The sequence below is a fragment of the Balaenoptera borealis genome (assembly GCF_965194805.1).
Source record: "Balaenoptera borealis genome assembly, chromosome: 17".
Taxonomy (NCBI): Eukaryota; Metazoa; Chordata; class Mammalia; order Artiodactyla; family Balaenopteridae; genus Balaenoptera; species Balaenoptera borealis.
In genome coordinates, this window is record NC_138876.1 from 36,271,660 (window position 1) to 36,296,191 (window position 24,532).

Here is a 24,532-nt window from a genome sequence, read left to right on the forward strand (position 1 = left end):
GCTGAGGTGGGGTTTTTTTTGTTTTTTGTTTTTTTGTCGTTGTTTGTATTTTAAAGAGTATTTATAATTGAACCAACTATCATAGCTTTTATTGGGAGCTTGAGTATAGAACTGGAAAAATGAACGAATGATTAAGGTGACCCAGAGTTTGGCCTCAACAAGGTAGCAGATTGAGGTGGGAGGAATTAAGGATGTTTTAAGAGTGTAGTTGAAATGATGGGCAGTTTTCAGTCCAAATTGTGTGAGAAAGTAAGACAAAGTAGGTGGTGCATGATTTATTTAGAGGACAGGAAGAAACCGCAGATTGTGCTGAAAGTAAAGCAAAGCTTGGTGAGAGGTACAAAAAGATGAAGAGTAATGGTCAGAGCGAGAAAGCTGTGCTATTAATATAGTAAATGGTAAAGTGAAGTGAAGGTCATTCTGAAGAAAATCATAAAGCAAAATTCCAGAAGGTATGATGGAGTATATAAATGGCATCTAGGGTCTCATAAGACTGTGGGTAGCAGTAGATTTTAAAAGACATGAGGGAGTGAAGGCAAGACTGGGAGTCGAAAGGAAAGGAATAGATTTGGGTGTCCACCAGAAGCTGACAGTCACTTCTATCACTGTTATTCTAGTCACCATTTCAGCTTCTTTTGTACTTTACCCTCTTCACTGTTATGCTTTTAAATCAAAGGAATCACCTTGATGTCTATACAAAGAGTTTGGTATGTGGCACACCAAGGTCTCCTTAAACTACAGTTTTGAATGTAGCTGACTCAGTGATAAAACAGTTGCTTTATTTTGCCATTAGAGGATATTCCTGCCCCAATAAAACCTGAATACTGATTTTTTTTTCTTTTCTTTTCTTTTTTGCTAAATAGGAACTGATTTTAAGTGATTTGGGGGGTCAAATTTACTTTCCTTTGGGGTAAATTTGAAATTACTGAAACAAATTCTAGAGACATTTTTTAATGTTGTTAATTTGATCATGTTAGTTTTTAGTTTCTTAATTTACCTTAGTATAGACACTATTTTAATTAGTGCACTTTTTAAAACTTGCAGTTTAGAAAATGTTTAAGAGTAGATTTTAATCTGATACAATCTTAGCTTGTTAAACAGGTTAGATTTAGGTCATTCTTCTAAATAACTCCCAAGGTTAGGAAAAATTGCCATGTGTGTCTGAAGCAAATTTCATTTAAAATATTTTAGAATCATTTGGTAAGAGTATGGTTCACTTTGGACTATTAAATCCAGCAGGCTATGTACCTATATTTTAGGGAAGGGACTTTCCAGACTTGCAGATTATCTAATTAAATAGAACATCTAGAATGGCTTTTAAATATGCCCCTTCTCCCGTATTTCACAACCCTTAGGAAGAAAGAGATGTTCTTTGCTGCTGTTCAGGACTCATCTTTTAATAGCTTCAGAAATGCTGGAGTCTGCTCCATCTGCTCCTTTCCCCCCTCCTTAACCTCGCTAATGTTATCTAAAGACCTTTTCAGTTCTCTTTATCTTCCTAGAAAATTTCAATACATGACTCATGAAATTTCTCCCTACTTTTTCTTTTTTATCACCTTGAAGCTTTTTCAATACCCAAACTAATAATCCTTATAACATATGTGCTAGAGTGTTTCTTAATTTACCCAATTCCAATGTCTTTTATCTCCATTTCTCCTAAGTTAGCTATAGGGATGGCCATATATCAGAATTCATCATAATTTGGAACTACTCCAGCTTAAAATTTTTGAACTCTGAAATTTCCCTTTCAGATCGTAATTTCAGATTAGGCCACTATCTTCCATTCATTCATTTAGCAAATATTTATTGAGTGCCTATTATACACTGAACTTTATAGTCCTTCCTTTTAACTATGCTACATGGGCTTCTCCTTTATCTTCACTTCTACTTCTTTGATACTCTGCCCTTCTTGTTATTGTATTACTACCCTGACTGTAACCTCATGTGCTTTTCTACCTATAATGGGCCTCATGGTTGGTCATTTCAACTGCACTTTAAATCTGAACCTTCAATTCTGACTTCTTTTTCTTAGGCTCTTTTACGATTTCCTCTGACCTTATTCATTATTATTATATTTTACAATCAATATGTATTGATATTTCCCTACATATTTATGCTTTATATTGTTCTATATTCCATCCTGCTTTTGTCTAGGGCTTCCCTTTAATTAATTAATTAATTTAGTGTAGGTCTGCTGGTGATGAATTCTGGTTTTGTTTATTGACTTATGACATCTTTATTTCCTTTTTATTTTAGAAGAGTATTTTTTTTACCAGGTATAGAATTATAGGTTAGCAGTTATTTTCTTTTGGCCCTTTAAAGACTCAAGGCAAGAGTCTGTATCAGGTCCACCCCTGCTCTTAGAGTGTTTTGAGAGCCTGGAGTTTATAGGGGCTTCCCTGCTGGCAGGTCCTGAACTATAATCCTTGTCCTCTCAGTGCTGAGAAACGTCCAAATACTCCAATTATAGGTAATTATAAGGACTTTGGCTATTATTCTGTGTGAGATGGGAAGTCACTGGAGAGTTTGAATGGAGGAGTAATACACAAAAGAATTTCTCTGTTTGCTGTGGTTTAAAAAAAAAAAGACCATGAAGAAGCAAAGAAGAACCTGAGAAGACCAGTTAGGAGGCTATTGCAAAAAAGCAAACAAGAGATGAGGGTGGCCTGTAATTTTTTGTCTGGCTATTAAAATAACTTCCAAACTGCCTCAAATCTTGATCTGCTCAAACCTTTTCTTCCATATGATGCCACAGTGATTTATTTCTAAAATTCATATCTAAAGATGTCACTCCTCAGAGATTCCCCATTTTATATCTTTAGGTAAAAATTCAAATTCCTTACCAAAGGGAAACAGATCATATCCATGCTCTGGAGCCTTCCTCCCTTTATATCCTCCTTTCTTATTCTACCTCTTTCCTTTAGCCAGTGTTATCTACTTGGAGCCTAGACTCTCTCTATAGGTTATAAAACCCCCTTAGGCCTCCATGCCTTGGGCCATGTTTTCCTTCTTCTTGGACTATCCTTCTCATCAACTCCCCTCTCTTGTCTGACTTACTCCAACTCATCTTTAAAGATTCAGATTAAAGACTAAGGAAGAAGCTTATCTTTCTCTTGGAAGAGTTTCTGAACCTTTTCCTTCCCCATTCCAAGACAAAAATGAGTCTTTTCTGTGGATTCAGTACAAATCAATAAACATTTATAACATCTACTCTCTACCAAAACAGTTTTTAGGAGTTGGAGAATCAGAGAGGACTAAGCTGCATTATTTGCCCTCAAGATCCTTGTTCTAGAAGAGAAGACACATAAATACATGATTGCATTATAGTGTGATAAGTGTAGTAGTAAAAAACATGATCTTGGGAGGAGGGTATGAGTGAAGGGCTCCGAGAAGAGGAGAAATCCATATTGGTTTTTAAGAATAAATCAGAGTTTATCAGGCAGACAAGGTGCATGGGGTAGGGCATATATACAAGATTGAAGGAACAATATGTGCAATGGTATAGAATGGCAAAACATCAAGGTTTAGGGAATTACAGAAAAATGCGTATCTGAGTGTAAAGTTTAAAAGGTGATTAATGGAGGTGAGCTTAAAAAGAAAGACAATTATTGAAGATCTTATTTTCAATACATACCTTTATTGTAATACTTAGCATACTGTGTTGTAACCACTGGTTTTCATCTCTATATCACACCAAATGGCTCCTTCAGGGCAGGCATTCATTAATCTTTACATACGTAGCACCTATCCAAGTGTCTAAGATGTAGTGGATACACAGTAAATGCTTATGTTATTAATGTGAACCCTTTAAAACTTTTAAAAGATTATTTTACATAGGACAATTATTCGGTATTTGGTACAAATATCTATCTATCCGTCTACCTATCTATCTTATCGCCTGGGTCGAATCTAGGCATTATCAGTTCCAAAGTCTAAGTATAAAAATAAAATTGAAATAAAATGCAATTAATTAGAGATTCTTTTTTTTAGATAACTATTTATTTTGATATAGTGATGTAAATAGAACAGAATGAAGAAAAAATTATGACAGAAATCAGATAATCTTTAAAACGGAGGAGTGTGTCGCTTTTGGGAGAAATCACCAATAGTCTTTCTTTTTTTAATTTTTATTTTTAACAGCTTTATTGAGGTTTAATTCACATGCCATAAAATTCATTAATTTTAAGTATGAAGCAGTAACAAAAACTTCAGTTAAATGTGATGTGCAAGGCATGACATATCCAGTATGTAACATTTTAAAAATTAAATGTTATTAAATTGCTTCTCAGATTTAAATAGCTGTTATTGAGAGACAAGACGAATGAGTAGAATGGAAGAGACATTTATGCAGCTTTGTCTAGGAAGCTAGAAGTTCCATGTACATCTTTCCATCCACTCTTAATTCCTTCTTGTATCTCTTCCACAGCATTGGACACCAGATGGAGACATTTAAGAACTCTGGAACTCAGTTGGGTAGGGGAGGTAGTCTGTTGGGTCTCTAGATTGATAGTCAGTTTTCAGCCCTGGTGAATTCTTGCCTCTTTTTCCCAAAAGGGCATTTCAAACCACTTTGGAAAGTAACACAAATATGTTAGAAATGTCATGAACATAAGGAAAAGAGACGTATAACCTGGAATCAATCATAATAATACATAGTAGTAATCTGAGAAAAAATGGAATACCCAAATCACGTACACTTATACAAGATCCAGTGACTAGTTGACTAATAACCAACAAAGAAATAGGAAAAGAAAATGAAAAGCAAAGGTTTTGAATAAACACATTGCTTTGTCTTAAGTAGTTTTACACATCTTTTCAAGAAAAAAAATCAGTTGAGCTTGTTTGCCTTCTCTTAACTTTTTAAAAATGGCTTTGCTGAGGAATCTACTAACCATTATGGTTTCTTCCAATATCCTCTCCTTTCTCCCCCTTCTCCCTTAGCATCTTTTTGCCACATACATTGCTCCTTCAGCCACTCTTGACATTGGACTCCAACAGGAAAAGAAGAAAGAAATTTATATGAAAATACAGCCGCCATTTGAAGACCTTTTCGACACAGCAGAAGAATATATCCTTCTCCTCCTTCTTGAGCCTTGGGCAAAGATGGCAAAATCAGACCAAGTTGCTTACAGAAAGGTATTGTGGCACTGATGAATTGTGTGTGAACAATTCAGGTTTACTCCAAAACTGATGATGGCCAACATTGTTAACTCACAAGAGAGAAAAGCTGGAAAAGATTTCATGTGGGCCAGGGACTCAGAGTTAAGATTTGGGCAGACACAAAATTGGGGCAGGGAAAGTATTTATTAACTTAGTTTTTGCCAGTTTCCCTGTTGTGTCCTAACAAAAGGCTAAAATTGATGTCATTTTTAAGTCTGTCTACAAATATGTCAGCAGAGAAAAATCTGAGTTTTGGTTTCCTGTGAACCAATAAAATATGCCATGATAATATACTGACTTTGTCACTTCTTGCCATTTCTCAGCAGTGACTTTAATTTTGATTAATGGAAGGAGGCTGTTTATTTTTATTCTGGATGAATTACAGTAAATATTACACCCATGGAAAATATAAACGTTTCATATATACTGTGGAAAGCACATTCTCTGACTTAAAGCACCCTCAGATGTTCATCAGGTCAGACTGCTTGATTTGATAAAAGTATCAACACATCTTTTTTCATTCCAAAAGAGGTCATTTTAAGTCTCAGTGCTTGAATATTTTCACTATTCTTATTGATGGGTGGAGGAAATTTCTTTAAATGTTTATTTTGAATCACAAATTAAAACCATTTGTGGGTATTTTTAATATTAAGTTAATGCATGTACCCTGTACATGAGGTCATTTCAGATGGATCCCTGCTGTCTCTGTATTGCTCTTCTTCATTCAGATCTCCTGAACAACTTCTTGGTCATGTCTTCGCCCAGAAAGGATGGGTGAGGTAATTAAGATGAAATTAATACCAAGCACCTCGGATAGAGTCACCTTATTGGATAGTGACCAACACAACTCTACGGCTCACTAAATTCATTGACCAAACTAATGAATTTTTCAGTCCTGATTTCGTTTTGTCCTGAAAAATTAGCATTTGTATCCTTTCTACTACAAAAATACTTATTTTACACTAGGAAAATTGGGATATTATATGAAATTTTTAAAAAATTCTCTCCAGGGACTTCCCTGGTGGTCCAGTGGTTAAGACACTGTGCTCCCAATGCAGGGGGCCCAGGTTCCATCCCGTCAGGGAACTAGATCCCGCATGCCACAATGAAGATCCCACATGTGGCAGCAGATATCCTGCGTGCCGCAACTAAGACCTGATGCAGCCAAATAAATAAATAATTTTTTTTTTTAAGAAAAGAAAAATTCTCTCCAGTCATGATTTTATTATTTTTTAAACTAATTAAATTTTTTTTGGCCACGCCTCACAGCTTGCGGGATCTTAGTTACCCAACCAGGGATCGAACCCATGCCCCCGCAGTGAAAGCGCAGAGTACTAAGCACTGGACAGCCAGGGAAGTCCCCAGTCATGATTTTAAATACAGTATATGGTACAGAGGAAAATGGGTATAAGATATGGTCCTAGGATGACAAAACAGATTCAGAATTATAACTGACTTCCCTAAACCAAGAAGTTTTAGCATTAGCAGTGATTCTTATGAAATGCCTGGGACAAATTATACACTCTTTTTAATAAGAGGAAAAATAAATTTCTCTTAATTCTATAAACTTCTTAAGTTCAGCCCAGAGGACTCCTCTAAAAGTCCAGCTGACTGGATTATGTAGACTCTTTCCCAAAAGGGATAAACAAGAAGATTTAACCAAAATGAATTATTAAATACAGGAGTTCTCAGTCGGACAAACTGATTTTTCTCAATAGAGAAATGGAAAATGATCTTGTTCTCCTGACTGTATGAAGCAGTGCAATACGCACTCTGAAGGCTAAGTCCTACTGTGAGGTTTACTTTGATGATTGACTCTCCCCTCTCTTGCTATAGCAGTAAAACCTTTGCTCACAGACTGATAACAATAGAGTCCAGTCATTTTTTTGTTCTACTGTGGATTATTTGGTCCCTAAAGCTAACAGTGCCTATCTTCATGACTATTATCCTGTTATAAAGAATAGAAGATGGAAAAGTGATCCACCCAACATGTTTGCATTGTCTGCTGGTTCACATGGGGTGTCCAGAAAGGAGGAATGATCTTTGGTGGCATTATATCATTACATAGAAATGTATACATTTTTTATCATTTGAAGCCTGACTTTGCTGTAGCTAATGTTTTTCACTATGTGGGTCTTCCTGCTTCTGCCTCCAAACTAACTTACTTTATTGTCAAGTGTATTTATTTTTTAGCCCACTGTTATTGGCAAATGGTGCATTCCTTCCCCACTTTTTCATAATGCACATTGTTTTGATGTTACAAACTTTATTATTGTGTTATTATAGGTGGAGCTGGTGGAGGAAACTCGACAGCTAGATTCCACGTACTTCAGAAAGCTACAGGCTTTGCATAAAGAGACAGTTTCCAAGAAAGCTGAGGTAAGAAACTCTCTACTTAGAAAAACACAGATTTTAACCTAGGAAGGATTATCACTGCATATATTGGGGGGGAGCGGGGGAGGGAGTAGGGATCCTATATTGAGGAAATCATGTATTGATAAAGTAGGGGACAGGCAGTTTCATTTTCTGCTGCTTCTTTTGCCCAACATGCTGCATTTGACAGGTGTCACATTTTATTGACACATTTAACAACAAAGCCAGAAAAATAAAGCAGATGAAGTAGCATAGGGAGCCAAGATACACGTTTGCCTTAGCTAAGAGCCTTCAAGCCACATTATATTCCTTTGAATGTTACTGGTTATTTTCTGTATGGCAGCAGCGCTATTTGTTGTCAAGTCACAAAAGAATTAAATTGAGTTTTCCAAACAGAAAAGGAAGTGTTGTGTGACAGCAATAAGCAAAATAATAAAGAAAAAATATGGAAAGTCTTTAACAGAGTCAATAAAAAGATCATAGGATTGACTAGGATATTAAAGTGTTAATTTTGATTTATAAATTTGCAAATTTGTGATTGGCTAAGTAAACCATGATAGATCCATAAGGCCATAAGATTAAATGTGCGTATCTACATAAAAATGACAGTTTAGATTCATACTTATTGACATGGAAAATGCCCCCGACATATTATTATATAAAAATGTGGGGAACAAAAACACTGGTATCGTGTAATCCTATTCACCTAAAATTATACATGCATTCCTAGGTGTATACATATATGCAAAGAGGGCTATCTGGAAAAATGTTCATCAAAATATTAAAAAGTTAGCTCTGAGTGGTAAGGTTTCAGGTGATCTTTTAATTTTCTACTTTGTACCTATCTGAAATCTTTATTCTTTTGCAATAAAGTTTTACACAAACAGTAAAGCTATTTTTTAAATGTAACCTTCATGTTACTGCCTTATAAACACAGAAATTCTTTATTTGAAATTCTATTAATATCTGGAAAGGATACATAAAAATTCATAAAGTTGTATCTTTAAAATTTTTTTAATTTATAATACTATTCATAATACTTATACCTATCAAAAATTGATTTTTTTAAATATAGGTAGTTTATCTCATGGTCTGATGCTTTTCAAAAACAAATAGGGAGGTGAATTAATTATATAGGGAGTTACATAGGAAGGATTTCTGAAGAATAAGCCTCTCTAGCTCTTTGCCCTGAAGGACTTGTAAACTGTTCGCAAAACATCAGAGGTGTTAAAAATACCTGACAATTAACTGTTATATGAAGGAGATTACATCTAAAGTATCTTGTACTACTCTATAACATAAAAAACTTTTATACACAAACTAATGTTTTATGTTCATGATATATCGTTAAGAAAAAGAACCAAGTTACAAAACCATACATAGTTGTATAGTCCTATTTCCATTTGTAATAAACCACATGTGTGTACAAAAAAGATTAAAAGGATACACATAAAAATGTTTGTGGTGGTTATCTCTGAATGGTAGTACAATGTATGCTTTTTGTTTTCTTTTTATTACAAAAGACATATTACTTCTGTACCAACAAAAATAATAAAATTAATATTTTATGAGCAAGTGTATAGTAAATATTTACTAATGTTCCTGAAAAGAAGGGAATGGAATGGAAAGGAACAGAACAGAATTTGATGTGAGTTAGAACCAGATTCTAGATTCTTTACCCAGTTCTACCATTGGGCTGATAAATGCCATTGGCCTAATTGTTAATTTTTATTTCAGTTTCTCTTTAAATTTGGAAAATAATTTGTTATATTTAAGAGATTTTTATGAAAAGTATTATTTCATTAGGACACTACTTGTGAAATTGGATCTGGTATTTCAGTACTTCCTCATGTCTCTAAACAAACAGAATACTGGAATAATGTTCCCGCAGCATATAGGCATTTTAATTTTAATGATCTGCTTAACAACAAACTGGAGTTTGAACATTTCCATCAGTTTCTTGAGGCTCATTCTTCAAGGTAAGGAACATAACCATTTTAAAATTTATTTCTCTCTTAAAATATTTTTCTAAACTGCTATTTCTTTAAGATACTTGTTTTGATTCAACATATGATAAAAATGGTTTGGTGCTAGATTTTACCCATTTCAGTAAAAATTAATGAAACCTGTATGGATAACTTTTTGTTGGGAATTGCATTTTGATAATAGCAGCCTCCAAAATGTTATTTTAAGTGGTCAAACAATATTTGTTGATACTTTTACCATTGGCTAAATTAAAACACCAGTACGTTTTATTTTTGCCTATTCTGATGTTTCTTTCTTTTGCATTTTTCTAAACAGGTACTCTAATGACTCTTTCTGAGAATGTCTCTTTTATATTTCACTAAGCTATTGAAATTACTGTACTATTTTGTGATTTTCATTAGTTAATACATAAATGAAACATTATAGTTTTGCATAGAATCTTGGTACCTTATGACACATTTATCTAATATAAACTGAAGTATTAATCATATTTTTTCCAATAATTTTCTCCCAAGTTAACAAAAACTGGTTAGACCTGGGAGCCAAGTTTCAGATATATAGTTTCCCTTCTTTGTGATGATAATTATTCTAAATTTAGCAGGTTGCCAAATAGACATGCAATAGGTGGAAATTTTTCCATATTTGAAATTGATAATACTAGTTCATCATTAATGGAAGAACTCTGAGACCCTACCAGTATGGTGGTAGATTCTTCTCTGATCCCAGCACTCCTTGTATTCATTCATATATTTAGCCAGGATAAGACAATATTAATAATAATATTAATAATATTGTACTCATTAGTTCCGTGGTCTAATCGGTTGTGCTAACTACTCAATACAGCACTTTCTAAATTCTGTCAAAACAGCAACTTGTTTGGTGTTTAATAGAATTGAAAGAAATAAATAAGAAGGGCTGTACTTTTTCATTTTAGCATGGACCTTATGTGCTGGACAGACATTGAACAGTTCCGAAGAATAACTTACAGAGATCGAAAGCAAAGGGAGGCAAAATCTATGTACATTAAAAACAAGTACTTTAATAAAAAATATTTCTTTGGACCCAACAGTCCAGCTTCTCTATATCAACAGGACCAGGTATCAACATGGAGACATATTTTCTACATTTAAGTATGAAAACTAGTAATTTATTTCTTTTTGCCAACAATCTGAACGTCTTCTTTTTTTCTTTTGCTTTTATGACTTATATGTTAGACACTTTTGATATCTTTTTTTTAGGTATTCATAATTATCTACAAATGTCTTTTTTTTAAATAAAGGCTGCCTTCCTTTGTTTACTTATTTTTTTCCATAATTTTAATTATTTATTTATTTGGCTGCACCGAGTCTCAGTTGCGGCATGTGGGGTCTTTAGTTGCGGCATGTGGGATCTTTAGTTGAGCCATGCAAACTCCTAGTTGCAGCATGTGGGCTGTAGTTCCCTGACCAGGGGTCGAACCCTGGCCCCCTGCATTGGGAGCGTGGAGTTTTAACCACTGGACCACCAGGGAAGTCCCTCTACAGATGCCTTAAAATTCACTCAAGTACTATATATTATTAAAACTGTGTTATTTTTAAAGTAATTTATGGAATAAAAATAACTTTCATTCATCCACTCACCCATTCATTCAGCAAATATGGGTGCCTGTGATATGCCAGACGCTGTTCTAGGTGCTCAGGATAAGTGGTAAACAAGGAGGACAAAGTCCTTGCACCTTTCAAAAGCAGAAAACAGCCATTATCAGCCATTAAGCCCCATCTCTACCCCTTTTCTGTTCTTCTCTTACTTGAAATTACTCCAAACATAACTGATCTTTGAAAAATCCTGTTTGCCATTGTACTGTCTCCCAAAACAATTTTTATTGACCAGGAACAAAGATTTTCCATTTTGTTGAGCCAAGATCATATGGCTTTAATCACAACTTATTAATAACTAGATGGTGTCATTACTTACAGCAAAAATGTCAGACTGGGATTCAGCGGTGGTTTTGAGTGTTCATGTAACTGATCACATGAGATATGGCTCAATTTTAATGCCTTTGAAATATAAAATTAAGTGTTATAATTTATTTAACCTGAAGTTTGCTAATACTAGAAGTTTGCTAGATCAAATGTGTAGCATTTGATTTCTTTATTTTCGTAGTTTAAAAGGATGTGTACCCTAATGGCATACATTTGTAAAATACAAATCTCAGATTAATTCAGTAAATTAAAGAAAAATTCAGAGCTATTCACAAGTAGGGCATACCAAATTAAAAATCTAGATCTTTGGGGGGAAAATAAACAAAAGTCCTTGGGAGTAAGAGGGAGAAGAAATTCTAGAATTAAGCAACCTTAACAAAAATGTCTTGCCATTAGTTCCCTGAGATACAAATCTGGGATGTATTAGCAAAAGTGGCTGGGAGTATCTCAATAAGCATAAGTATGAAATAAACACATGGAAAGCATTTGTTTTCTGTTTGGCTTGTGCTACATTGTGTGAGGTTTCATGGTATCTGATGCTACTGTGTGAACCTTCCATAGTAAAACTTGCTGAGAATTAAAAATTCAGTGGAAAAAGTCACCCATTGCTGTCATAGCAAATGATTGTACTTACTACAGAGGAGTTTTCCAAATGACCCTTCTTCCTCATCTTTGTCTTTACTTTTATTTATTTTTTATTTTTTTTATTAATTTATTAATTTTTTTATTTTTTGGCTGTGTTGGGTCTTCATTTCTGTGGGAGGGCTTTCTCTAGTTGCGGCGAGCGGGGGCCACTCTTCATCGCGGTGCGCGGGCCTCTCACTGTCGCGGCCTCTCTTGTTGCGGAGCACAGGCTCCAGACGCGCAGGCTCAGTAGTTGTGGCTCACGGGCCTAGTTGCTCCGCGGCATGTGGGATCTTCCCAGACCAGGGCTCGAACCCGTGTCCCCTGCATTGGCAAGCAGATTCTCAACCACTGCACCACCAGGGAAGCCCCCTATTATTTTTATTTACATATTTTATACTTAAGGATTTCTGCATCACCTTATGTTTTATATAGACCATGCTAGTTCTAATCCTAGTTGTGTGGCCAATTTGCAGTTTGATTAGCAAAGTAGTCTTTTCTCTTATTCTCTTTTCTTCTTATTTTTATATAGAAACCATATTATTGTTAATATTATTTGATTAATATTATTAAAGGATGGCTGAGAGAGTCTCTTTTTTATATAAAACAATATTATTATTAAGATTAAGTTAATCTTATTAATCAAAGGAGAGCTAAGACTCCAACGAGGAGCCCAGTTTTTTTCTGTGTACAAAAAACTCACCAATTTTGAGTGGTATATACACAGAAACAGGATGATTTATAGTAGGAATTGGCCATTAGTATTGTTTTTTAATTAATTAATTTTTATGGCCATTAGTATCGTGGAAGCCAGTAATTATATAGAAGGAAGATTTTGGCCACAGAGAAATTGTCTTATAAAAGGGCTACTTGTGCAAGTCAGAGACTATTGTCTATATAACCTGGCCTTTTTCTACTTCCTGCTATCTCTGTTTTCTTCTTTGAAGTTGTTGGAACAGCCCTACATTGCTACCACCACCATCATTCCACTATCTCCAACCCAGTGTTTATTGGTAATATGCATATTTATAATGTCTGAGTCAAGGTTGTTTCTTAACTAATTAATGCCTTATTTTTCTCAGACACAAAAGAAAATGCCTTCTCAAACAAGTCCATTTGAGTAGAATCAGAGATTCCTAGAATATTAGACCTAGAAGAGAACTTAGAAAACTAAAAGTCTAATGCCCTTATTTTACAGTCGAAGAAACTGTAGCCATGGAGAAAAAAATGGCATTGCAGTTGTCACACAGGATAGAAATCCCTGTGTTCTTTGAAATATATTATCATAAGCAAAATCATACATCTAAAACAACCATCACATAAACCACAATTCTCTGTTTGATGTTAGGGGAGTTATCTGTCTTTACTATACACAGTAAAGCCAGGAGCTATTTTACAGAAAATGAAAATTCTGGCACCCATCAGGTGCTCAGCAAATAGTCTTGGGGTGAATGAATAAATGAATGACGATTAGCATTTCTTTACCTAAACAGAAGTTTGTTGTTTCTGTTTCATTTTTATTTTCTTAGATAATGCATTTAAGTGGTGGCTGGGGAAAGATTCTCCATGAGCAGCTTGATGCAGCTGTTCTAATTGAAATTCAGAAGCATGTCCTAAATAGGCTAGAAAATGTGTGGTTGCCATTGTTTCTTGCAAGTGAACAGTTTGCAGCACGTCAAAAGATAAAGGTATGTAAATTAGTATAATCTTGGGATAGCAACGGACAGCACCTCTCAAAGCCTCAAATGTGAAAGCCTGTTGACTCAGCCATTGTATTTCTATTGCATAGTGGTTAAGAGCAGGAAGTCAGACTTCCCAAGTTTTAATCTCAACACTGCCACATATTAATTGTACAACACTAAGTTTTATAACCTTAGTTTTCTCATTTGGAAAAGAAATAGAGTTAATAAGAGTAATAGCTTCATAAGATTGTTATGAAGAGGAAATGAAATGATATATGTGTAGTTTCTTAGCGTGGTGCCTGGTACACAGCAAACACTCACATACTGTCTATTAATATAGTTATTATTTTTTACATTATTATTATTGAGTCTTCATATAAATGGGCAAGGATGTACAAAGGGGAATAGTTAAATGAATAAGAATTCCATACTATGGAAAACTATGCAGTTTTCCATATAAAATGAGATTATAAAAATGAGATTTCCACATATACTGATAATGAAAGATGTTATTTATTGAGTGAAACAAGCAGGATGCAGAACAATACATAGAAGATAATCCTGTTATATGTACTTATATCTCTATGTCTGTCTATTTATGCATTTCTCTTTCTCCTCTCTGTCTATCTATATTTATGTTTATGAACAAAGATCAAAGAAAAGATCTGCCTCCTGGGAATGGGTATGGGGAGTGTGAAGGATTTTTACTTTGTAAAGTAGGGTTTTTGTTGTTGTTGTTTTGCTTTGTTTAGTTTTTATTTTATAAGAAGCATGTATTGCTTCAATAATTTTAAAGTCATTATCACACCTAAAAACAGGCAAACCTGATATTTACAAAAAGAACACAAGGAGTAGAGAGCATGTAATTTTGGACTTCAGTGTGCAAAGCACATGCCATTAGTATTGATCAGGAAGAATGTAGAAAAGCTGCCCTCCATATTTAATTTATCAAACACTTTGAGTCTTACTTATCTGGAAATATCCTTAGTCTTCTTAGCACCTTAAGTTATGGAAAACACAGTACAGCTGGGAACATAGAACTTATAGTATGGGGAAGAAGACCTGACTTGTTTTAGGCAAAAAGTTCCTGGAAGTAAGCTTTGGGACAACTCAGATTTCCTCATTTCCTTTCTTCAGGCTAACTCTAATTGTCTATCCAAAGCCAAGTAAAAAGATATTTGGCTCATTAATATTGTTTACTGTGTTTTCTCACTATGTTTACCACAATAATTTTATTGTAATTTACAGCTCCTTCCTAACTTAGCAATTCTTTGCGTGGCCAACAACATTCACTGATTCTGGCAACCTTAAGCCAAAGACAAAAGGGAAGGAAGATCAAGAATTTTTAATAAAATGATGCTGGAGCATCTCACGCATTTAGGGGAAGAGTTGACACCCAAGCTTTACAAAGGCCAGGGGCCAGGACAGCCCTGGGAACCCAGCAAGAAGAATTCTCAGATCTTTTCTCCAGGCTGTGGCTACCAAAAGACTCAGCAGCAGTGATTCTAGTCCCTGTCTGTCTGGGTCAGCTCCTGGATCTACCTGCTATAGACAGGGAGGTAGAGTCACATAGCACAGACTTGGCAGGAGTGGTTCCCAAAAAAGGGAAAATATTTTGAATAGGCAATAACCTCAAGAAGTATCTACTGTATTACCTCCCTGTGTTGAGTAACTTTTGTACTCTTCTCAAATTAGTTGTGGCTAGAGAATACACAAAAATGTGGGGAGTCCTAATTATCCTTCCAGCTTCAGTTTCTATGGGGCCCAAGTGAAACTGTTGTCTACCTTTGGGGCAATACACTCAGGCACTATTATCTGCATTTTGCAGATGAGGAGACTGCTAAGAGAATTTGAGTGACTTGCCCGGGGAACTGGACAGGGCTTCCGTTTCTAAGTCTTATCCTCTTCCTCCTGTTCTTTCTCTTATTCACACTGACCTTCACCTCATTTTTTAAAGCTGTTAAATCAGTAAATGATTTCAATACTGTAGACATTCTGAATAACTCGGATAAAATCATTGGTTTGCTTCTAGGTACAGATGAAAGACATAGCTGAAGAGCTTTTACTACAGAAGCGTGAAAGGAAAATTGGAGTCTGGAAGGCAAGTAATATTTGTTATGTTCTTCCTCTTGTAAGTTCCACTGTCAGAGTATTGTTTTTCTTCCTCTTCTTGTACAGAGACCCTCATTGTAGATAATGCTTTCTAAGCCACCAGATGCTGACACTGTTCTTAATTGGCTGATGGAATCGACAGGAAAGTGTGATTCTACTAGAGCCCTCTTCTTTTTTTTTTTTAAAGAAATTCACGTTCTTTTATTTATTTATTTATTTATTTATGACTGTGTTGAGTCTTCGTTTCTGTGCGAGGGCTTTCTCTAGTTGCGGCAAGTGGGGACCACTCTTCATCGCGGTGCGCGGGCCTCTCACCATCGCGGCCTCTCTTGTTGCGGAGCACAGGCTCCAGACGCGCAGGCTCAGCAATTGTGGCTCACGGTTCCAGTTGCTCCGTGGCATGTGGGATCTTCCCAGACCAGGGCTCGAACCCGTGTGCCCTGCATAGGCAGGCAGATTCTCAACCACTGCGCCACCAGGGAAGCCCTAGAGCCCTCTTCTTAAAGAGTTCCTTGACCTGCTCAACCCTAGAAGTGTGAGATTGGACTTTAAATGTGTATTTTTAGTTGTTTTGCTTGTGATGAATTTATTGAGACAGGCTGATCATTCCAGTATATGGTAGTTTATTTATTATTGGGAGTGGATTACACAAAAAGAATGAGGAGTATGCAGCAAAATCAGCAACTTAAATTATCTTATATTATCCTCTTTATTTAGAATTACATATTAACTTTAAAAGAATTAAGATAGCTATCATTTTGGTGATTATTTAAACCACTACAATATGATACCTTCCTAGAAATTGCCTATTTTGCTTCTTAACAAGCATGATAAACACAGTCTTCTTTTTGAGCCTACAAATGTATGTGTATTCGTCCTTCTATAGGTCTTGATAAAATGTCAAACTAGACCCAGGTGACCCCCTACAACCTAACAAAGATAAAAATCTATTCGACTGTTAGAGGAGCGTATGTATCTGTTAGGATGCTTTTTTCCTGTATTTTCCTCTTGAAAGGAAACAAACTGTTCTTATATTTGTCCTTTGCTATGTATTTTTTAAAAATACTAAATAGAATGGGCTTATATGTCATATTATCGTACATTATATATTATGTTATTTTCTGTTTAGTTAAATTATGGGTTTTAGTTAAATTACTAAGTTTTAGTATCTTAAGAAGCAGGTCTTAAAACATTATTTGTTGAGTGGGTTTTAAATAAACATCCCAGTCTAATACATAGTTGTTCCTATTTATAGGGCTATAATTTTAATATGGACCATCTGGTGATGGTCTTAACTTTTTGTCCTTGGAACACCACATGTGCCTCACTAAAATAGTGATAGACATCTATTCACTTTATCTGGGGTAAAGGCACCACCATTCGTCTAGACTGCCTGGAGTTGCCTTCGCTTTTCAGTTTCCAACTCAGATGTCATCCTCAAAGCCCTTCTCTGTAAAGCTCTTACTCCTTCAGGCAGAATTAGTTACTCCTTCCTTTGCATTCCCATAGACTTTTTTACATAACTCTCTTAAAACACTTTTATTGTTGGTCACATATGATTTGTTTCAAGAAACTTATTTTATGCATTGTCAGTAATGGATATTTATCATGTGCAATGGATATTTGTCATTGATTGTTACTATAATTCCTAAGTTCATCTAAAATATTGCCTTTAAAGTGATGCTTCCTTGCATGGTTGTAGGCTAAACTCAGTTTTGGGGCACTTCAATAAATTTACCAAATGAAAAAAAATCTATTCAGTAAATTCTATAAAATCTATTATTTTTTTAAATCTAAGAGTCTAAAGGAGGATGAATATGTGATCTAAAATGGTCAAGGTAAAAAAAGTAGACATCATATACTTCAGAACTGTGAAGATAAAATAAGTAATACCTTTAAACATTAGTAAAACAACATGGCTTTTTTGTTGCATAAAGTAAATCCTGGGTCAGAGAAAGTTTATTATTAAAAATATACACTGATAATTATTTCCTCTGGTTATTAATTACTAATAGTAATTTATTATTAAAATAATATAAAGATGTCTCGCCTAAAAACATGATCTTTCGGGAATTCCGTGGCGGTCCAGTGGTTAGGACTCAGCACTTTCACTGCTGTGGCCCAGGTTCGATCCCTGGTTAGGAAACTAAAATCCCACAAGCGGCACAGTGTGGCCAAAAAAAAAAAAAAAAAACATGATCTTTCTAGGATAGAATTATAGTGAAGCTCCACAGTAAATTTCCTATTTAAATTAATAAGATTAATTGGTAATTTTTTCTAAAATTTTTGAAAAATATCTTAAATGTTCAACTGTTTTTACTTTTTAAAAGGCAGGAAAGTTATATATTAATATATAACATATAATATATATAATTATAACATTATGATTACTTTGTTCTGTTTAAGCACAGAACTCATACTGTACACCAAAGTGTAGTTTTTCACCATAGTCCCAAACTGTAATGATTGTTAACATTCTTAATGTAGTCATATGTTCTAAGTCATCCAATCATTTCTTTTTCTCTCCACCTCTTAAGAAACTGATGCCATAAAGATACAAAAGAGACAAAAGGGAGAACAGAGGGGGAAAGCTGCCAAATTCTATTTATCCATGCCATAAATTTCAACAGACAAAAATAAAGGAGATAGAAGTTGGTAATTTTTAGCCTAATAAATGACTTTATTATTAACTTCTGGAACACAGCTAATTTTCTGTATTCTCTGATTTGGACAGCCTGTGGAGAGTAAGTGGATATCGTCATCTTGTGAAATCATTGCTTTCCGTAAAGCATTATTGAATCCAATTACCGCAAGGCAGTTTCAACGGTTTGTGGCTCTAAAAGGAGATTTATTGGAAAATGGGGTGCTCTTTTGGCAAGAAGTACAAAAATATAAGGTATTGTATTAGAAGCTGGAGAAAAGCACCTCTTTTTAAGGAGGAGATGCATTAACATATCAGTTTCCTAACTTTTTGGGCAAGATTTATATAAGATATCCCAACTTCGATGTTTTCATACCAATGTGTAAATATTGAGGTATCTATTGTTCTGTGTTAGATACATTTATTATTATACAGTGAAAAGTAAGAGTTAACCCTGAAATGATAGTATTAGGTTTTTCAAGGTTTCACGTATATTATGATCTAACAAGAATCTTCCTGAAAAGTTTTAACTATATTTTTGCATATTGCTTATCTATAAATGTACTATACACATTTTTGCTGAAGATATTCATATTCAGTACTTTAACCAAGACCTGTTTACAAGAATTCCTCCTAACCATATTTGCAGCAATAGTAATTAGAGATAGTGGATTACAGATAAATAAACCAACAGAGATGAGAGAGGCTTTACTATTAGAATGGCCAAATTCTTAACAAAATAAATAAATGAAAGAACAAGTTATTAGGTGCAAAAGCAGTTTATTGTCAGGTTTAAGTGTTTGATGGAATCATATAGAATCTCTGCACTGAAGAGGAGGAAAGGACTTCCTAGGTTGTGTAATCTAGACTTGAATACAGGAATGTTGTCTAGAAATACCTAAGAGTAGGCATCCCTGCTCCCAGGGTTAGCAGGCTCATTTCCTTGCAAGCAGCCTATTTAATCCCGTTATAAAAATAGGGAGTAAAAATAAAGCTGGAATTTAAGAGGATAATGCTTTCAATTGGCCTACAATCTACGTATGTATAATATTATGCAGTACTAATACTCTGCAGCTTATTTATTCTATATAGTTAGTAGTTGCTCAATACAATCTTATTTCCAGACTTTCTCCAGCATTCCATGAAACTGTTTTCTACCCTTTTCTGTTATCACCAGTTTTTGTACCTTTGTTAACATAGAAATTTCCTCAGGAAAAAAAAAAAAAGGATTTTGAGATAAGATTTTTAAAAATCTATCACAAGATAAGTAATATTAAGATAATTTTTTTGAAAATTAAAAAGGAGGTAGAGTCTGTTTTCCATAACAGGAAATTATTATGAGTGAGCAGAACAGTCTTGAAGCTAAAATGAACATGAGTAAGTCCAACCCTGCTAGGATAAGAGGTAATGAGATAAACTGTGCAAAATAAGCATTTAAGAAAACATAGACTCATACATAGTCAACCCTTAACTTTGTGACTGTTTCTCCTTCAAGACTTCCCTTGGTCTTCATTTAAGTATCTTTTCTGTGGTATAGAACAGAGGACATATAATACTAGGTAGTTATTAAAAATCATGCTTTAAGGGTGAATTTGTTTATTCAATAAGCATTTACTAAATCACTAATGTGCCAACTATTATGCTAGATTGTAGGAATAAAAAAAATGGATAAACTACACTGCCCTCCTTCAAGGAGGGACTCATCCATGAAAACAAAATATCATGAAATAACATTGATTATGATCCCTGTTCTAACTAGTTATAATTTGGGCACAGAGGGGAAAATGATTCAGGGAGGGTGGTAGCTCAGGGAGATCTCAACAGAAGTGACGATACTTATAGGGAACTCTACTCAATACTCTGTAATGACCTATATGGGAAAAGAATCTGAAAAAGAGTGGTTATGTGTATAGGCATAACTGATTCACTTCGCTGTACAGCAGAAACTAACACAACATTGTAAATCAACTATACTCCAACAAAAATTTAATAAAAAAGAAGTGGGACTTCCCTGGTGGCGCAGTGGTTAAGAATCCGCCTGCCAGTACAGGGGAAACGGGTCTGAGCCCTGGTCCGGGAAGATCCCACATGCTGCGGAGCAGCTAAGCCCGTGCACCACAACTACTGAGCCTGCACTCTAGAGCCCGTGAGCCACAACTACTGAGCCCATGTGCCACAACTCCTAAAGCCCACGTGCCTAGAGCCCGTGCTCCGCAACAAGAGAAGCCCCTGCTCGCTGCAACTAGAGAAAGCCCACGCGCAGCAACGAAGACCCAAACAGCCAAAAATAAATAAATAAATTAATTAATTAATTTAAAATAAATAAATAAAAAAGAAGTGATGATACTTGAATTGGGTCTTGAAGAAGTTTGCCAGGGGGAAAGCATTCCACCTAGCAAGTCTTACTGTGCTCACTTTTCTATGGCTTACTCATATTAAGTGTTTACATCTGTCAGATATTTCCTTAATGCTTTTCATGTAATAACGACTTTATTCTTTATAAGAATCCTAGGTCAAAGCTGTTAATTCTCACCATTTTACAGATGAAGAAGCTAAGGCACAGAAAAGTTAAGAAACTTCTGACATCCTTCAGCTAATTAAGTAGTAGAGCTGGAATTTGAACCAAGACATTCTATTGCTAAAATTTGTGCCCTTAATCACTAAGTTATGCTCCCTCCCAGTGATGACTGTAGTAATATTTAAAAGATGGCTACACTGATCTTAGTCAAACATTATTCTGAATTGTGAAAAATTGGAAAGAACCCTGATGTACAACAACAGGACATGGGTTATTTTAATTATGATACATCTATACAGTAGAATACTCTGCAGCCATTAAAAATTATGCTCTAGGAGATTAATCAATGAGAAAAGATAATCATCTTACTGATTTTTTTAAAACCTAGCTACTAGAAAGCAGTATGATTTAATATAAAGTGTGTGTGTGTGTGTGTGTGTGTGTGTGTGTCCATCCCCACAGAGAAAAGACCTGAAGGAAATACACATCCAAGAAATACTTTTTCAGCACCTATCAAGGGCCAGGCTAAATCCTGAGGATACAACTGTGATCAAAACAGTCTTTCCTGTCAGGGCTTACAGTGTTAGGGGAGGGACAGACAAGTGATAGATAAGATGATTATAAGAGTGTGATTAGTGTAGTGGTGGGAGAAGCACAGGGTAAAATGGAAGTACCTAGGATGTCCATCTCCTGGACTGGGGGAGACACAGAAAGTTTACTAGAGGACAGTACAGTTGACCCTTGAACAACACAGGTTTGAACTGCAAGGTCCGCTTATACCTGAATTTTTTTCAGTAAATTCAGACTACAGTACTTCACAATCCACTGTTGGTTGAATCCAAGGATGTGGAACTACAGATACAGACGGCCAACTGTAAAGTTATACGTGGATTTCCAACTGCGAGGCAGGGTTGGTGCCCCTAACCCCCACGTTGTTCAAGGGTCAACTATGTGCTTAACACATAGGCCTTAACGATAGGTAAAAGTGAACTCTGCTACAGGTATAATAGGGCAGAACAACTAGAAAAAATACCAATCCTGATTCTATCTAAATTCTATCTCTATACTCTCAAAGTTAAAACCATATAATTTCACAAATTTGTTTTTATTTCATAATCCTTATATTCCATAATAATAAGCCAGGCTTACCAAATATATGATCATTTCCCTAGTAATGGCAAAAAATTTAGTTTTTGGTAACATGCCAACATATGTGTTATAAATAGGCATTTTCAGAGGGAATACTAAATTGAGTAAAAAATGCTGTTATCTCAGTGTAACATTTATATCAAGATTTTTCACATATAACAATGCCAAATTTATATATGTAAAGTTTTATATGGCAAGCACTAGAAATTTTCTTTCTTTAATACTGTCTGTAAGATAGTTATTACAATGCCTGTCATATAGTAACTACTTAATAAATGTTGGCTTATTTCTGGCCTAGAATTACAAGTTTCCAAATCTGTGTGCTTTCTAGGGATTTAGAGAACAATGTCTTTCATAAAAAATGTCATAATTCAAGCTAAGCTACCTCTTTATTTTAAAAAGTGATAGCCTTACATCTGTGACATAAAACTGGGTCTTTTTAATGTACAATTACTGTTTTTAAATTCTTTAGCTATAAAGATGATAATGTAATAGGTTATCTGAAAAAATATAGCTCCTAAAAGATGCATAATAATACACCTGTAACCACCGACATTCCCGCTTGTGTTGCTAGCCTCTTTGAGCCTAAATCACCTTGCTGTAGAAACAGTTATGTAGAAAAAGCTTTTGCATCCACCTGTAAGTTGAGTAAGGTGTCTATTCTCAGTGCTCTCCTAGGGCCCTGTTTATACCTTTATCATGCCACTTATTAACTATCTCAGATTGGAAAAACGTTTTTCATGCTTCACTTGCAGTAGATATTTTTCTGAACATCTTTATTGGAGTATAATTGCTTTACAATGGTATGTTAGTTTCTGCTGTATAACAAAGTGAATCAGCTATATGTATACATATATCCCCATATGCCCTCCCTCTTGAGTCTCCCTCCCACCCTCCCTATCCCAACCCTCTAGGTGGTCACAAAACACCGAGCTGATCTCGCTGTGCGATGCTGCTTCTTCCCACTAGCCATCCATTTTACATTTGGTAGTGTATATATGTCATTGCTACTCTCTCACTTCATCCCAGCTCACCAATCCCCCTCCCCATGTCCTCAAGTCCATTCTCTACGTCTGCGTCTTTATTCCTGTCCTGCCCCTAGGTTTGTCAGAACCACTTGTTTTTTACATTCCATATATATGTGTTAGCATACGGTATTTGTTTTTCTCTTTCTGACTTACTTCACTCTGTATGACAGACTCTAGGTCCATCCACCTCACTACATGTAACTCAATTTCGTTTCTTTTTATGGCTGAGTAATATTCCATTGTATATATGTGTCACATCTTCTTTAACCATTCATCTGTCGATGGACACTTAGGTTGCTTCCATGTCCTGGCTGTTGTAAATAGAGCTGCAATGAACATTGTGGTACATGACTCTTTTTGAATTATGGTTTTCTCAGGGTATATGCCCAGTAGTGGGATTCCTGCGTCGTATGGTAGTTCTATTTTTAGTTTTTTAAGGAACCTCCATACTGTTCTTCATAGTGGCTGTATCAATTTACATTCCCACCAACAGTGCAAGAGGGTTCCCTTTTCTCCACACCCTCTCCAGCTTTTATTGTTTGTAGACTTTTTGATGATGGCCATTCTGACTGGTGTGAGGTGATACCTCATTGTAGTTTTGATTTGCATTTCTCTAATGATTAGTGATGTTGAACATCCTTTCATGTGTTTGTTGGCAATTTGTATATCTTCTTTGGAGAAATGTTTATTTAGGTCTTCTGCCCATTTTTGGATGGGGTTGTTTGTTTTTTTGATATTGAACTGCATGAGCTGTTTATATATTTTGGAGACTAATCCTTTGTCAGTTGCTTCATTTGCAAATATTTTCTCCCATTTTGAGGGTTGTCTTTTCATCTTGTTCATGGTTTCCTTTGCTGTGCAAAAGCTTTTAAGTTTCATTAGGTACCACTTGTTTATTTTTGGTTTTATTTCCATTTCTCTAGGAGGTGGGTCAAAAAGGATCTTGGTGTGATTTATGTCATAGAGTGTTCTGCCTATGTTTTCCTCTAAGAGTTTTATAGTGTCTAGCCTTACATTTAGGTCTTCAATCCATTTTGAGTTTATTTTTGTGTATGGTGTTAGGGAGTGTTCTAATATTCTTTTACACTTAGCTGTCCAGTTTTCCCAGTACCACTTACTGAAGAAGCTGTCTTTTCTCCATTGTATATTCTTGCTTCCTTCATCAAAGATAAGGTGACCATATGTGCTTGGGTTTATCCCTGGGCTTTCCATCCTGTTCCATTGATCTATATTTCTGTTTTTGTGCCAGTACCATAGTGTCTTGATTACTGTAGCTTTGTAGTAAAGTCTGAAGTCAA

General features: G+C 35.2%; 1 protein-coding gene across 2 annotated transcripts in view; it reads left to right on the forward strand.

Moving 5' to 3' along the window:
• RGS22 (regulator of G protein signaling 22) overlaps positions 1 to 24,532 on the forward strand; it is a 174,975-nt gene that overhangs the window by 101,811 nt on the left and 48,632 nt on the right. For both annotated transcript variants that reach the window (XM_082364231.1, XM_082364230.1), the window contains exons 15-21: positions 4,942 to 5,136; positions 7,447 to 7,539; positions 9,340 to 9,512; positions 10,454 to 10,616; positions 13,634 to 13,792; positions 15,819 to 15,887; positions 18,633 to 18,794. In XM_082364231.1, the coding sequence (XP_082220357.1) occupies positions 4,942 to 5,136; positions 7,447 to 7,539; positions 9,340 to 9,512; positions 10,454 to 10,616; positions 13,634 to 13,792; positions 15,819 to 15,887; positions 18,633 to 18,794 (1,014 nt within the window). The remainder of the gene's footprint in view (positions 1 to 4,941; positions 5,137 to 7,446; positions 7,540 to 9,339; positions 9,513 to 10,453; positions 10,617 to 13,633; positions 13,793 to 15,818; positions 15,888 to 18,632; positions 18,795 to 24,532) is intronic.